This window comes from Vollenhovia emeryi, unplaced genomic scaffold, assembly GCF_000949405.1.
Source record: "Vollenhovia emeryi isolate VEMERY1.0 unplaced genomic scaffold, V.emery_V1.0 DF939122.1, whole genome shotgun sequence".
In the NCBI taxonomy this organism is placed as follows: domain Eukaryota; kingdom Metazoa; phylum Arthropoda; class Insecta; order Hymenoptera; family Formicidae; genus Vollenhovia; species Vollenhovia emeryi.
Window position 1 is genome coordinate 3,277,639 of NW_011967244.1, and position 17,750 is coordinate 3,295,388.

Consider the following 17,750-nt stretch of genomic DNA (forward strand, 5'->3'; position numbering starts at 1 on the left):
TTCCGGTTTCGAACCGGAGCATGAAAAACCGGTTTTGGAGCGGTTTCTTTATCTAAAAAGGATTTAATTTATTTAAAAAGATTTACCACGTTTGAATCTTTGCTACATAGCTGGAAAGGTGGTAAATGTGCAAATTTCACCAGTTCGGTTCGATTTGCATTCCAAGTTCTAAATAATTTACTTCATTCATTCGGTTTTCGGGGCGGTTTTTAAACTCGAACCGGTTTAAAACCGCTCCAAAAAATGTATTTATGCTCCGGTTTACAATCTTATTCGCTCCGGTTCGGTTTACATCCCAAGTTCCAAATAATTTACTCCGTAAATTCATCCGGTTTTCGGAGCGGTTTTTAAATTCGAACCGGTTCAAAACCGCTCCAAAGAACGTATTTTTGCTCCGGTTTACAACCCTGATTTGAAGAGAGTCTTAAGTAGATCGTTTTAAGATACATAGAAGACAGGTTTCCGTAAATTTTGGACTTTGATAAACATCCGTGATATATTTTTATATAAAAAGACTAATAGTGAATTCAGTTGCTAGCACTAGTGCGCACTGAGTGCACCCTAAGACTTGTTTGTAGTTAATTGTATTTCATTTCATCTTAAATACATGTTCAAAAAGTATTTAGCCAAAAAATTATCCATACAGATGTTGTGCAGATTTTACTGTGGCTAAGAAATATTTTAAGAGATATTTAATAATCTATTGATTTAACAATTGACTGCAAACAAACCTTAAGGTGCACTCAGTGTGCACTAGTGCAAATAACCAAATTCGCTATAACTATGTATATGTATGAATATATATGTATATCCCAGACAGCCACCTGACTGACGATATTTGTCATCATTTTGATCACAAAATGCCGGCAAAGATGCCAATGTGTCGGCAATTTGATGTCAAAATGATGACAAATAATGTCAGCTGGCTGTCTAGGATATCATATATTAAATATTATTAATTTTCTCTAAATAGAAAGGGAAGTCGATCGGTTTTATTTATTATCGGACATATTTGTGAATTGAGTTGTGGTGCTTCATAAGATGGTGCTTATGTTTGAACTTTCTGCCGCAGACGTTACAGGCAAAGCGTGGCTCGATACCGCACTCCATTCGTTTGTGCAGACTCAAAGACTCTCGCCATTTGTACGTCTTGCCGCACGTGTTGCATGGATAAGATAAGCGGTACCTTAGACCTGAAACATATATGCAACAATTTGATTTTATTTATGTCGGACTGACGATCGATCTCGACGTTGATCGCGTGCATGCTAGAAAACCTCATTCAAGAAAATTAGCTTTGGCAAGGGTTTAGTTTCGATCCTTCTTTTCAATCATTTGCGAGATATCAAATTCGATTTTATAACGGGACACCGCTGTCGTACATGTTCTTATTATTATAAAATATTCTTATAAAATATTCTTATAAAATACTAATGTCCTAGTTACACTAGTAGACGAATAGTGTAGACGAATAGTGATGTATGATCGAAATTTTGGTAACATATGTTACCGGCATTGTATGTCATAAACTCAGTCAGAAATAGTATTTACGTACCGATATTTTTTTCTTCGATTTTATATAAATAATGTAAAGTATTTTTAAAAACCGATTGCTGTGAACATGACGTCGTGAAATATAATAAATATTAAAAACCTAAGTAATGTACCGTAGATTACCAAAAAATACACATATTTTTCGCTCGATGGCGTTATCTAATATTATTGTTTTACCTCGGTTGTTATATAAATTAGGAGAAAAAAAATTAACGACAGTTTTAAAATTAATTTGTCCCGGTATTAAATAGTGCTGATATGTTAATTAAGGCCAAATATATGGCGTTTAATAATAGATGCATATTTATAAAAATTTTATTTACGTATAAACTTGTATGAGAGTATGTATAACAATCGTAACAAAAAATCGAATATCACATTACTATATCACAAATATTATGGCATATAAAACACTCAACATTTGTCATATTTTAATAATATGTTACACAACGTGCAATTTCGCATTTTTGTTGACAATATTATGCAGGATGAATTCGAAATTAATTGAGAAAAGGATGATTCCTCGTGTAAAAATAACTCGGAAAGACAGAATCCAGCTTGGATTAAAATTTACAATATATAAAAATGTTACGATGTTATAAAATATTTTTTCTATAAACTTCGGCGTGTGTCAGGTAGCAACTCAAAACAATATTGATACTTTCATCATTCTAATTTGATAAAATAATTCTCCAAATTATTAAATGGATATGAACATTTTAATTGAAAAATGAAATACTCAAATTTAATCTAACATTCTAAATGGAGATAAAAAATCATAAAATTTTTAATATCATCGGTGCACAATCGTTATTATTACTGCATTCTGTCAAACGATAACCGGTCAGCGTCTTATTGGTCTGATTGCTTATAATTCGAAACGTGTATCTTCGTATCAATTCGTATTTGACACAAGTCAATTCAAATTCATAATACGCCTTCGGATGAATGCATTCAACTGGTTCCATTAAAATTTCTTGCAAATTTTCTCATCCATTTTGCACGTCTTTAATTTTTTCGATAAAATATAAGATGACTAAATGTTATTAATCTTTGAACGCCTTGTTACATGCAGTGATTATATTTTTTGAATGCTGTAACCGTATACAAAAATGTTTTTACGAACAAGTATCCGCGTCTATCCTTTTTTTTAAATTTTTTTAATGCAATTCATTTCACTAATACGGTATAATACAAAGAACAACGCAATACTGATCTCCAAAGATAAATATCTCGGCGTTAAAGGGTTATGAATAATAAGATTACAGTTTAAATATCACAATAACTTCTTGTTAGTCTCAAGTAATTTCATGTGAGGATCAATATTCCACTTGTGCCTTCGACTGTAGTAAATGCATTCATTCTTTCGCTCCATCTTACATCCATGTTTTTTTAAATGCAGTTCCAGATGCTCCCCCCATAAAAAAATTTTTCCGCAGCCACGGCAAATCGGTGATTTTGAGTTTTCAGATCTATAGTTCTCAGAGCTACCTAAAAAAATTAACAGCATAATCAACACAATGCGACAATAATTTCTTTGAAACAGTTAGACTGGAGAGTAGACGAATTATTCTTATGGTTCTATGTAATTTTAGAATAGTAATTAGAAAATAAGTTGCACAGCATCGAAAAATAATGTTTGCACCAATACTTTCACATATTTGAACGAAGAGTTATTTACCCTGCTTTAGAGAATTAAGAAATCTTTTTCATTTTTATTAAAACCAAAAATATTCTTAACTCGTCACCACTATTTCATCCAAATAATTAATTTTGGTATAATTAAACTTGCTACACATACACTTTAGTAACGCAAAAGCACAAATATACAATAAAACGGAACCAACTTTTTCAACGACGTCGTGATAAACTTAACAGAATTTCACTTCTCATATACATTTTTTCCGGAACACGAAACTCTGACAGTTTTAAGTTCATGCGCTATTTTGGAGTAATACAATTATTAAGAAACAACAACGATTCAGTAACATACAATAATATTCAAACGTAATAACATTGTAAGCAGAAGTAAAAAGAACGAAAGCTGTTTCTTTAATGTTCAATTTTATTTTCTGCATTTGGTTTATTCATTCAGGTCGGAACGTATTTTCGAAATGTATTTTCGAAATATATTTTCGAAATATATTTAAAATGTCGCCGCTACTGATAATTTCATTAGGCCTGTTATACAATTCGTCGTATGTCAGGACGTAGCCGATGGTCGAATGAGAAAATTTCTTTTCAAGAAATCAGCTACGTCCCGACAATCCGACAGCGACGTACAACGTATTGTAGAACAGGCTTTAGCACAGACTAGATAAATTCGCGTAAATAATTCACGTGTCTGTATCTTTTGTCGCATACGAAATGCAGTTTCTTACCGCATTCATCACGTTTGTGCCTCGTCAAAGAATATTTCCACTTGTACTCTTTACCACATACGTCGCAAGTATGTTTGCCGCGGCATCGTCGTCTATTATTACCAGACTTCTTATGTCTGGCTTTATCTGAAAAGAAAATACGCCATTAGAATGTATTCTCTCGTTTATGATAGCCTCGAGATTTATGCTCTCTTTTTCATTTAGCCGGCGTTTAAGTTACAATATTTCTTTCCTTCGGGAAGAAGGAATCAAATTTGTTGTCTATAATAAATTTTGCCAAAGTAAAATAATTGAGAATTTCTAATACTCGGTTACAAACACAAATGGACACTAAGTAGGGAAAAATCATTCGAACGTCTTAAGTGGGAGCATTACTCAAGTCGTCTTAAAACTACTATTGGGTGGGAGTAAAACAGTAATACGTCATTTTTTTATTTTACTTTATTACCTATATTATATATTCGAAGTAAACACTGGATTGTTTAACGAGTTGTGAACGTAAATCAAGTGTAGCTTGAGCTGACGACTGCGGCGGAGCTTTACATTGCACACCGGACACGCGAATTGCGCATCCTTACCGCAATCCTCGCGTTTGTGCCTCGTCAAAGATGGCTTCCACGTGTACTCCTTACCGCATGCGTCGCAGGTGTATTTGCCGCGATACCGCCTATGATAATCTTGAGGCCTGTGAGGTCTACCTTCCTTACCTGAAAAGAAAACACGATATTAGCATATGCTCTTTACTGTTGCAATCTCAGTCAGATTTATATTCTCTTTTAATCCTTCGTCGTATCTTGACGAATTCAAATCATCAACGCGCTCTCTTTTACATCCTCAAAAGGGAATAATAGATTAAATGTATCGCCTGAATTAGATATTAATATAAACGTACGGATTAAATGGGAGATTTTTAAGGTAATTCGTATAGATTGAGTTTCCTCGAAGATTCTTTCTAAGGACAAATCAAAATAGGTATACATTAGATTTGCAATTTTGAGAAATTTCAATGAAAATTCGGGAAATTCAGAAGGAGTATAGGAAATTATAGTCGACAAAAATCTTCATGTAATTTTATTTTATATTATATTATTTTATTTTTTAAATCTATTTTCACATTACGTTCTTTAAACTCGTGTAGGAAAATTTGGTGTACTCGTATTTTGTGTGTAATATATACAGTTTTTATTTCAATAATAATCAAAGTTGTTTCTTGTTCTAAATTATTACTCATTTTGTAACAATTGTCTAAGAAAGTATATGGTATCTTCTAAAAAATGTTTAGCTGCTAACAATAAGTTTAAAATACGCATAAATTTTTTTACAATCAAATGTAACAATAAATATGTTCCGAACGAATATGATACATTTAATCATTGAAATAATTATTAAAATTGTTACAATCCTTGTCGCTATAGATAGTTTTATTATCACAAAAAATAATGCAAGCACTATACAATTTTATATTGTAGTAAAACACAATTAGATGTTAGAAAAATGCATATTATGAGAATATCACACATTCAACAACGTTTTCAACTTTAAAATTATATTTAATATTACTTTTATTAAATATGTTGCTCTAATATTATGAATTAAACTTTCATATATGAGCAGTAACATTAAACAAGCAAGTTATTAAATATTATATTGTATAGTTAAAATTATTTTCCTTTATCTTTCTTCCGTTTGTCAAAAACTTGCTTGAAAAACTTGATATACTACGTAGAAAAGAAGAGATGTGTGTGAAGAAACGAAAATATAAATCAATAAAAGTCAAAGCCAGGCGTGATAAAGTTCCATTTCTTGGATTATGCATGATTATGATTACTATATTGCTTTGTGGATTTTCTTGATTGCTGTCGATTGTTCCAAATGTTCTTGCCGTTCTGGTAGAATACGTGATGGACGTTGATCATGTGCTTCTTCAACATCCACTTATGTCTAATTTTCGAACCGCATAAAGAGCAACTGTACTGCGGATCTTTTCCACACTCTTCCCGTTTGTGCCTGACCAACGACTGCATCCATCTGTATTCTTTCCCACATTTCGAGCAACAGTGTCTGCCTAGTCTCTTGTAATAGTCCTTCATGAGCTGCGTTGTATCTGAAAAAGAAACAATGAACGACACGTTAATGCATTTGAACACCCATTGACACATCTGCGAATCCGTGGAATAAATAATTATTTGCTATGTTTTAACGTGATAATTGATTATACTTGTTACTTTTTATACGACACAAATATTATCTACGCATTAGACATCAACGCGTAAGTGCGTTTCATTTGCTTTTAAATATGTCAAAGATAGTTTAATATTATCATTTTAGTTCCCTTTCCCATATAGTTATTATTATCTCTTACTAAACTGTTGATCCATATGCTTGCCGTTTCCTTAACAAAGATTTTTCTTAATTAAAAATCAATTTATTTAAAAAAAAAGTAATTTAAGTATATCTTTATTTTCACAAGTAGATAACAAAAAATATAACAAAATCAAAATTGTTTCTATTAAATTACGGGAACAGTGATACTATATTTAAAAAATGCAGATCAGAAAATGTATCAATGCTATATTTTTTTTACATTATGATGTTGAAGAAGTTTAGATTTTATCGTTTAGAAAAGTCCTTAGTTTACATGAGTCTATGTGTTGTCTTATATGGTAATTCATTGCCGTTGTCTTTTTAACAGCCGTAAAACGATTATCACGAGATAAACGTCTACAACTTACATATCGTTAAAATCTATTTTACAATATTGCTTATACCATAGACTTGTTGGAGTCTATGTTACAATAATGTTTGTATCACAGACTCGTTACAATCTACGTCATAATATTGCTTTTTCCAATGTGACGCACACTTATTCCACGCATTCCGCATTCACTCCATTGTTTTTAAATTACACGGTATCAATCTTATCTCTTAAATACTTTTCCCTGTAAAATTTGTGAATTTTTTTTCACGCCTCGTATTTCATCCTTACATTACAAGTCCGCAACGCACACAGAATACTTACGCGAATACGACTTTCTCTAAGTAAACTTTCTTATCATAATACATGTGCCTTCAGCGACATTTTTATAGAAAATGATAAGTTATACACAGGTACGAAAAAGCGTAGCTGATATCCTAGACAATTACACCACATATAATTTTATTATATTATACGCCATTATACGCTGGCGATAAAAAGCTGTAATATATTCTATTCATTGTCTCGCGTTTTTCCATTTAAGTATATTCACGGTTACGATTGTTAATATTCATAGAAATTATTATATATCAATATAAATTACCATTTTTCAAAGCGTTGCTACCCTGATATTTCAAACTAAAGATCTTTCGCATAGCTTATGTATATAGTTTCAATCCTTCGATGAAAATTCTGTTATTTTCATATCTTAAATATACAGATTGTCCAGTTGTATTTTTTAAATTAACGATATATATATGTATGTACTCTCTAGAGGTCAATCAGTGCATTCTTACTGAAGACAGTTATAAGTATAGCACTGAAAAATTCAGTGCTACACTTGTAACGGTGAATCAGTGAATATGCACTGTTTTCTGTGATAGTCCACTGATTGACTTTTAGAGAGTTTATTTAAAAGAATATATACATATATCGCGTTTATACGTAGACATCTATAAAAAATGTTTTATAAAGTCAATAGTTAGGGTGAGTTTTCATAAGACTGAACTCTTAAAAAAAAATAGAACTAATATTACCAGCTTGTTAAACTATAATAAATTCTGCTATCATATTTTCTAACAATCTCACTCTCTAAAAGTCAATCGGCGGATTATCACTGAAAACAGTGAAGACTCACTGATTCACAGTTATAAGTATACCACTGCGATTTTCAGCAGTATCCTTACAACTGTGAATCAGTGACTATTTGCTGTTTTCAGTGATAATCCACTGATTGACTTTTAGAGAGCACGTAATGACCAGTAAAAATGATTAACGCGAATAATTTATTGTAGCAAAATATCAATTTTTTTACACGGTATTTATAATTATCATTTTTAAACAGACCGTTATAATAATATTATTATCTGCAATATCTTCTGCATCTGATAATATCTTCTGCAAAAACAGCATGCACAATCATTTCCGATTAATTAAACTGTACTTGATGTTTCTTTTCGATGGCTTGACTATTTCTCGTATTAAATAAGAATGTTTTTAAAAATATTCTCCCCAAATAATACGAAAAGGAAATCCTGAAAACACGTACGATATGAGATAATCTCTCTCTCTCTTCCTCCTTTCTATTTCACTTTACCACAGAAACCGATTGCTTTCTTACATCTGATCTTACGAATAATTCGCATTTGTATACTCGTATATTCAAACAGTATCCAGAATACTGTTCAATGGGCGGTTTATATCGATCAGGTCGCAGTAATCGTATTCTTTGAGATATATGTAGGCTTGATTTTTGTCAATGACGGATTTCATTTGTTCAGTACAACGAATTATCCTATTTGTGAACGTTGTTCTCATGGCGTAGCAGATAATCTTTACGCCGGAATTTCCTGCCGCAAACCGGGCAATTGTGTTTCGGCAACACGCCACATCCTTCGCGTAGATGCCTCGTCAAGGAGTCCGTCCACGTATAACGTTTGCCACACTTGTAACATGTGAACGGCCGATCGTAGTTGACACGGCAGTGTTCCCTCTTGGATTCTGAAACAGACCGTAAAAAAGTCGAGAGGTGAGATAAATGTCGATGGCCTTTTTTAACTTTTGCACTTGACTCACATTGCGATCGGTAATGTCAATTTAACCGAATCGATCATTTTGAATAGAACAGATCATTGATGAAAGCAGCCCACTAAAAGAAAATCATCAAAGCTTTTAGCCTTTGCCATATCCTCTTTTTTTTCTAAATATCATGACTTTAATTGTAATTTAGATTTCTCTAATTTTTTAACTCAACACTACCGACAGTAATTATTTCAGATGTAACAAGTTCTATGTTGCAATAGTTAATACATATACACGGATCGTAAAAAATTTGATCGGACATTCGTAAATCTAGAAGATTAAGTTACATAGAGACCTTCTTCTTCTGAAGCAGGTGCAATTTTAATTTCATTAACTCGCATCTTTTCAGAAGTGATCGATTCGTTATAATATGTTAACACATGCTAGGACGAATAGTTAGAATAAACAATAAAATAATCGGAGTAATTAAATAGGGAAGATTTTCAATAGTGCAATAATACAATTACAATCTTTTAGGATCCTTCGATACACACTACGCGAATATGAATGGAATTGATTATCATTTTATTTTTCTAAAAAGTCAAACAAGTATATTACTGCTAGTTCTGAATTATTTATGATAGAATTGATGTGTCTCGTATTTTGATAGCTTTAGTTTACAAGCATAAGTAAGAAAGCTTCCCTCGCAAAATTATCGAACTTGTTCCTCGGTTAAATAAAACTTACGTCAATCAAATCATAAATTGGCAATCCACTGTTGGTAGCACATTATTTGCATATCTTCCTAAAGGATTATCTTTAGTTGACATTTCATTCTGCAAAGAAACTACAGGACTTAATTGAGAATAGCTGAATACTAAAATACCTGAATTCAAACGGTTTTTCTTTTTCTTATCTCTCGGTGCAGTTTCTCCCAAAATTAAGTTCAATACATTAGCAGGCAAATAACGTTGCATTAAGGGTTAGTGGTAATAATAAACTCAGTGAAAAGATATTTTCACATATTTTTATTTTTAATAAAAATAAAATAAATCAAAATACAGCGAGAACATATTTGTTTCTAAACGTGTGTGATAAGAATTTTACTTGTCACAAGTAGAAAAGATACAGCTTAACTAACTTTTAATAGACATGATTTAATATTAATGCAATGTATTATAAAGTATATGTATAACATATATGTTATTACAATATTGATATGTTAGTGATTGCTAGAATAGTTTTATTCTTTTATAGATAGGCGTTTCTTTTTAAATTATCTCATAATACTTTAAGGACGAATAATAATATACATATAATGAAATATGCACGAGTAATAACTCGAGTATAAAAAAATTAAAAAATGCTCAAAGGATTAAATTAAGCGCTATATCGAAAAAGAACGCTTAGTCGTCTCAATACTTCCTTTACAATTAACAGTAACGAGATACTTATCTATCTCAATATATGTATAGGATGAAAGTTTTAACAAGAAGAAGTAAATAAAGTAAACTATAACATAAAAGGAAATATTTAATTAAAATTGAAAAAATATTAAATGTAAAAGCAATTTGGCACCGCAAGAAGAATGTTAACTATCTTAATATTAATTGATCTTGTGCATTATTTTATTAATATTATATCGATAAGTCCTGAAGGAAACATGATACAAAAAATGTTAATTTAACAATCACAAAATGAAATACAATGCATGAAACAAATGTATCATCGCGTGGCAGTTGTACATGGAAAATTTTTATTGGCGATAAAGGATAGGTATTGAAACTTTATAATTTATGCCATAGAGCAGGATATTAATCATCGTGAGGTATTAAATTAATAAGTACAAATTGTTCACTGTTTGTGAAGCAAAGCTTGTGCTTTTATTTTCTTTTCTCTTTGTACAAAAATAACAATATTATACATGTAAGCAACATGAATAGTCCATTACAATTAGAAATTACTGCCTCACTTTATCATTGGCCACATTAAGTTCCAAATTATTACACGACTATAGGTGAATAAAAACAGTATAATAATAAGAAAATTAAATATTTACACGCTTGTGCACTATATCAATTATGAAGCGGTTGTATATTGAAAGTAAAAAGAACTTCGAGAGCTTAACATCCACACAGATAAATTGAACGGGAAATGTTTACAATGGTACAGAAGTTATTAGTGTTATTATTATCACTATTACTATCGTAAGTTGTATACATCATTGTTCTTCGGGTATTAATTTTCGACACTAACGTCGGTATTTAATATTCTAAAACTTAATCCAGTAATTGCAGACTAAATGAATAAAATGTCATGAAGAGTCAAGATATTTATTTCTACATCCGAGAAAACACGCATGCAATAAAATGGGCACTCAATTATCACACTACGACCGAGTATAATTAAAGGCAGATAAACTCATTTTCCGAAAATAAATTTTATACAACAATTAGCATCTCTCGGTGACTTCACCTAAGGCTGCCTTCGAACATTTCGAATGCTCACTGACACTTTTTGAATACTGAACATTTGATGCATCTTTGTACGAAAAGACGCCAAGTACACTTCTCTTAATATATACTTCAGAACCGAGCAGTTAAGTACGATTTAGTCAACAATTTTAAAAGATTTTTCACCTCCACCTCACTCCATTTTTCACCTGATTGTGAGATAAATAAGAAATTTCCATAAAAAGTATAATAATTTAATTTTTTTATATATCAAATATGTTTCAAAAGTATTATTCAAAAATAGTTGAATACTTGACTAGTTGGACAAATCAATGATTTAATAATTTCATAAAAGAAGACTAGAAATACATTTCCAAAATGTACTGAATTGTCGCGAAATATAAAACGCAATTCATTAAAAATAAAATGCATTTTGTATCTAGAAATGAATAATTTAAAAAGGCTAATTCATTCCTTAATGATGAAAATATAATCTTGATGACACAATTGCGCGGTTGGTCGAGCGAAACAATCAATGAGTCAATCATTATCGAGATTGCGGGATCACATTACGAATCTGTGAACCGTCCATACGTGTCGTTGGAAGTTGGATCGTTGATGGAACGCCTTGTTACAGAAGGAGCACAAGTATTGCGGACTTTTGCCGCATTCCTCTCGTAAATGACGGTTTAAGGTGCTCTTGTTGGTATAGGATCTGTTGCAACTAGGGCAGGGATACGGTTTGGGAGACGTTCGAGCACGCGCGTTCCGCAGCAACCGCTCCGTTCTACCTGAAAGCAAAATTCAAACTTGATTAACGCGCATGACATAACTCGCAGATATGATCTGTTCGTTAACTTCGCGATGCTTGTGCAGATCAGCTGAGTTTGAGCCATTATCTCATCTTCAATTGATCTTATTCAGTCAAACTACTCGGATTTAAACGAAAGTGATTAGTCTTGACAATTCACAGGAAAAAATATACACGTTTGGCAAACCAAAGGACTTTTTACTTAATGACATATAATGAAAGGCTTAGACCGAGAAATATTTGCTTACTACTTGATGTAAACTACTTTTGCAATGCCGTAATATTTTTTTTTCATATTGAAAAAGAAAAAGTATTTTAAGCATGTGAGACTTTGATTTTATTTGTTTCGATAATAATTATGTGTTTCGAACATCTTCCAAGTCTTCGTAAGGCGTATCTTCAGGTAATACTGTCGTTCGCAAATTTCATTAATAAAACAATTGTGATAGGATGTGAAACCTTCGATTATTCACAACTGTGCGTATTAACTTATAATACGCAAATAATATAATTTTATTACAATTTTATTATCGTGTACACACACATAAACTAGTAATTATAATAAAATTATAATAAACTACAATAAAACGCCATGGTCATGTATAACTAAGGCCTCGATGAATTTTCCGTTTAACGTCTAAATAACAAGAATTAGTCAACTTATCACAGAATTTTCTCGACCGCAAAATCGAATTTAGCGAAAAGAGATCTTCCAATCGTCGATCTCGAGATCATTAGCTCAGATCACTCGTGATTAAGTCTTCATTTTGATTATTAATGTCATACGATATAATCCACACCTGGATTCTCTACAATATTCTTATATGCTAGCTTATTTCAATATCTTTTTATATGACAGTTCAATTGTGAAAACCCTCTACCAGTGAGATTATAGTGTACTTATTATGGCATAACCAATCAATGAATAAACTAATGTGTCTTGGATTATATATGTAGGAACAGTGGCGGACTTATTTTTAATCGAAAGTACTAATATTTGTGGAAAGCTCTTTTTAAAAAAGATTCTGTCTATATAAAGCAAGTATTTACAATAATATAATAAAATCAATCAATAAAATTCCAAAAACAATTACATAAAAGAAATAATATAAATTTTATTTTAATTAACATAATTATATTTATTAAATTAATTAACATAATTAAATTTTAAAATTTAGAAAATGTCACAATATTAAAATATTACAAGTAAAAGAATAATAGATACATATTAACACGTGACGCGTATTTTAACATTACGAAGCTTTTGATGTGATTTTCCTTAGTTCGCATTTATAATAATATAATAAAATCAATTAAAAAATTCCAAAAACAGTTACATAAAAGAAATAATATAAATTTTACTTTACTCACTGTAATTAACATAATTAAATTTTAAAATTTAGAAAATATCACAATATTGAAATATTTCAAGTTAAAGAATAATAGATACATATTAAAACACGTGTCGCGTATTTTGACATTACGAAGCTTTAGATGTGATTTTCCTTAGTTCACCGATAGATCTGCCACTATAAATAAGAAAGGAAATGCTCATTATAAACTAGGCTGTAATAGCATAATAATAGGACAAAAATAGCTTAATAAAACTATGAATTTCGCGAAGTGCCATTCCCGATCTCAACGGAAACTAATGCTTAATTACTCTCTTGCGCTTGAAAGCTCTTTGCGAAAAGTTTTGATTGTAACCGCGTTCTTCCTTTCGATCGCACATACAGGGTGTTACGGATAAGGTGTCCATCCGCTCGTATACAGGAAGAGGGGATTAAACTGAACAGGAAAGTTATGTACCATTTTGTAAAATTCGCAATAGTTATCGAGTAATTAATTAAAACGTCTGAGCGAATAAGCGCGAGGAAAGCGGTAGGCCGGACACGGCAGATATTAAATAGCGAAATGACTTATTTGTTTAGTCTCGTAGCAATGAGGGACGAGCAGTCAGCATCATCTGAAGCTCGCCGCTCGCTTGGTGACAATTTTTTCCCGATACGTCGCTCCACCTCCCGCTATTGAACGCCTATCGTTGTTACGAGATGAAACAAATAAGGCATTCAACGTGCTTGCCGAGTCCGGCCTACCGCTTTCCTCGCGCTTATTCGCTCAGACGTTTTAATTAATTACTCGATAACTATTGCGAATTTTACAAAATGGTACATAACTTTCCTGTTCAGTTTAATCCCCTCTTCCTGTATACGAGCGGATGGGCACCTTATCCGTAACACCCTGTATATTATTCTTCAATGCATCGATTTTCTTCTTACATCTTCGACGTTGTTTCTATTCTAACGAGTTGTATCGAATTATGTCTATGAACTCGCAGTCTATTTACGACATCTCTTGAGCCGCCGCATTAATTGAGAAAAGAAAGATATTAATTACTTATTCCGCAATTTTTATATAATAAAATATGACTTTCAATAATAATACAGACTGTCACCAGTCAACCAGAAATTTTACCTATTCTTTAATTTCTCGTCAATATGTGCAATGTTTTCCAATGTATACAATAGATCGAAGTAAAGCGCAAAAAGTCGCTACATCACAATCACTATAAAATATGGCAAGTAATAATTCTCAAGTCATTATACTCTTAAAATCTCGTTGATACTTTTATAATAGCGGAACGCCTAGTTTCCTTCAAGTTCTACAAAATTACTTAGACTCTAATCAGTCCACCATTTAACGCCAGATACATCTTCCAGACGGTATCATATTTTCTTATGTGGATCTTCTCTGAATGTTGAGCTCGCGCAAAACGATCTGTATCGTCAAACAGCAAGGACTATCTATCGCGAGATAACAAATCTTCAGGGTTGCTCGTTCATCTTCAGAAGCGGCAATGGCCAAAGTTCCGCCGTGAAAGAGGTGTGTTTCAAGCTTTTCTTTATCGCGGCGCGACTTCGCCGACCGGGGGTAGCCGCCTGACAGTGATGGACTTTTTCAGCGTGACGTTTAAAGTTGGTTTTCTGCTTAAAACCCCGTTCGCAGATTACGCAAACGTATTTCGGATCCTTGCCGCATTCGTCATTCAGGTGGCGTTTCAGACTGCCCCTGGCCTTGTAGATCCTGCCGCACTTGAAGCAAGGGTACCGCTTGGGCACACCTGAGAATAGAAGCGAATGAATTATTCGATCTAATCTTGACAAAGCGGAACGGAATGAGAAGCGTGCGTGATGTTTAAAAGCACGGATGAATCTCTTCAAACCTGAAGCCCGCGGCAGAATCACTGTAAATGTGAATTAATATGTGAAAAATATCGGCGAAGGGGCTTCTATATTCCGTTAGTACTGTTAATTCTCCATATGTGCGTGTCACGGCATGACTGAAAGTTGCATTAACAAAAGAGTGAATAGTGAATTACAGTTAGTAAGTAATCTTCCAGATGCTTCCCCATGTAGAATTTCTTTCTCGCTGACAATCCTTGGCTAATCTTCATGGCAGAGGGAATAAATAGTACAATATCATACCTTTATTTATAAAGTTCTTTTTTTTCGAATATCTTCGTTGATACAAAAGCGGCCTGCTTGTAATTTTCATAAAATTAGCCTACGATTTATATAAAAAACAGAGCGTATTTCTATGGTTTTGAAAAAACGAAGAATCAGTACTCAGATCAGATATGATCAACGGGATATGGTTTTTCCGGGAGACTGATGGTCGAGATTAATTTTTTTCACGCTAGACTCGCATGTCCATTATATAGCAGATTGTCGGTTTTGGTATCGTTTCTTCGTTCGTAGGTTTCTCTTCGCCTGTGAAGCATATAAAAAATTGCGAATCAGTAAAAATAGCACAATAAAACAAACTCCACTATTAAGAAGACAAGAAATAATCGGACAAAAACTACGTGAGAGTAATTCTTTAACGTAACTTTCTTACGAAGAAACTTACAATTTTTTCCTCTTCAGAGCGTCGCTTCATAATGTCTGAAAATTGCATCTTGAAAATCACGATGACTATCGTAATTTCAAGAGCGCAACTTTTCTTTTTAAGAAAGACAAAACTCAAAATATAAACAAAGAAATGAACAAAGATCCAATGAATATTATATTTTTTTTACAAAGACTTTAAATATCTCCACGACCAATTTTCTGAGGTATTGACACAGGTTTAAGGAACAAAGGTACTTTTATAATAACTGGTTCCAATGAGGATGCAATGAGGATACAAGAAGCTTTGAGAACAATTAACAATAACTCGATTCTTAAAAAGATTTGATATCAACTTGATATATTGTTGTATATTTATTTCAGTGATGCTAGGAATATTTTATAAAATCTGTAACAAATAAAAAAGAGGAAGAAGGACAATAATGGTGAAACAAGTCATTAAACTGAGAATTTTATGAAAACACAAATTAACAATTAATATTAAAAATTTCTTAGTCGTTTATAATTATAAAAATAAGTGACTTATCTTGATAAATACAACAAAAAAATTAATAAAAAGCGGGCTTTGACAGTCAAAACACGGTTATTATTACGTGGATCATCAACTTTATTCAGCACTTAATTAATTTCACAGTAAAATTAATTTTGTACGATGCGGCTCTGCTTTGAGTTATTCGCAGCGCGCGACGCGGTAATATATAAATTGCATAATCTTTAAGTAATATTTATATAATCTTGCGTTCTCCGACAAACGTGAAGTGAGCGTATAGGAATTGGATGTACGAAGTTATTGAATTTTGTGAAGATAATATTTGAAAAATTTTACTAACGTTTATAATGCAATAATTATTAAGGAAAAATGGAATTTACTCACCAAATAAGGATCAGAGAACGTAAGATTGAAATAACGAAATCTCAAGAATTACATCGAAAAGTGAATTGATTTTTACTTGACTGTAGTTGTATAAATTTTAAAAATAATCGGTTGTACACGGACTTCATACACAAGATGCCTATTGTTCCTCCGATTGTTAAAAAATGAGATTAAAGGCTAACAATTATTGTAATTGTATTGTCAATATCGACATACGTTAATACCTTAGATCAATTATACAATATATGTAAAATTGACGAATGTAAAGAGATAGAAAAAGAAAAAGAGATTTGGCTGATGAAAATACAAAGCCTGGAGCAAAATTATTTGACAAATTGAAGCGGAGAGTACACAATTAAACTTTGACGATGACAAAAACGCACAATATACACAAAGTTGTTGTAAAAGTACATAAATTTTTGTATTTCCGCTATTAATAGTGTAATAGCTACACTTATTATGCATGTAATTTCACATACTTTTTTTACAGTGTAGGCAAGGTTTAAAACTGAAACATGTACATGATGTATTGTAAATACAATACTTTGTGTCGGTTTGTAAGTTAATCGCATTTTTTGGAGAAACAATGATAATCGCGTTTTGACTCTCAAAACTTATTTTTTGTAATTTATGAAATTTAGCATCAAGAGTCTTTTTATTTTAAGAAAAATGTTTTCTTTCGAATTTGTTTTATTTCACCAACAAAACTGTATATGACATTCCGCTTCTTCTCTTCGATTGATTTTGACTCTTCAAGCTTGTTTTCCCTTGTACTTTCACACACCTAGATCGTTATATCTTTTAGTGGCGGGCGTGCACCTGGTTTAAGTGCCGTTTTAAGTTGCCGCGTTGCTTAAACAGCTTTTTACAGTACCTGCACCCGTACTGCGGTGGTTTACCACATTCCTCTCGTAAATGTCGAGTCAGAGAAACCTTCCAAATGTAGCTTTTACCACAGAGAGGGCAGTTGAACGATTTCTGAGACCGTGATGATCTGTCAGTCATCATATACTTGTTAACTGGAAACGACAAAGGAATTAATGCCAATCAGA

The 17,750-nt window shown here is 32.2% G+C and overlaps 2 protein-coding genes across 2 annotated transcripts in view; both read right to left on the reverse strand.

The window, feature by feature from the left end:
• LOC105570109 (zinc finger protein 43-like) overlaps positions 1-8,744 on the reverse strand; it is a 10,999-nt gene extending 2,255 nt beyond the window's left edge. The window contains exons 1-5 of the mRNA XM_012027074.1: positions 8,707-8,744; positions 8,492-8,631; positions 5,764-6,039; positions 4,514-4,642; positions 3,936-4,061 (exon numbers count right to left, since the gene is read on the reverse strand). Coding sequence (XP_011882464.1) covers positions 3,936-4,061; positions 4,514-4,642; positions 5,764-6,039; positions 8,492-8,631; positions 8,707-8,744 — 709 coding nt within the window. The remainder of the gene's footprint in view (positions 1-3,935; positions 4,062-4,513; positions 4,643-5,763; positions 6,040-8,491; positions 8,632-8,706) is intronic.
• A 5,997-nt stretch (positions 8,745-14,741) lies between these two features.
• Positions 14,742-17,750, reverse strand: part of LOC105570110 (gastrula zinc finger protein xFG20-1-like) — a 35,244-nt gene continuing 32,235 nt past the window's right edge. The window contains exon 5 of the mRNA XM_012027075.1: positions 14,742-15,037. Coding sequence (XP_011882465.1) covers positions 14,742-15,037 — 296 coding nt within the window. The remainder of the gene's footprint in view (positions 15,038-17,750) is intronic.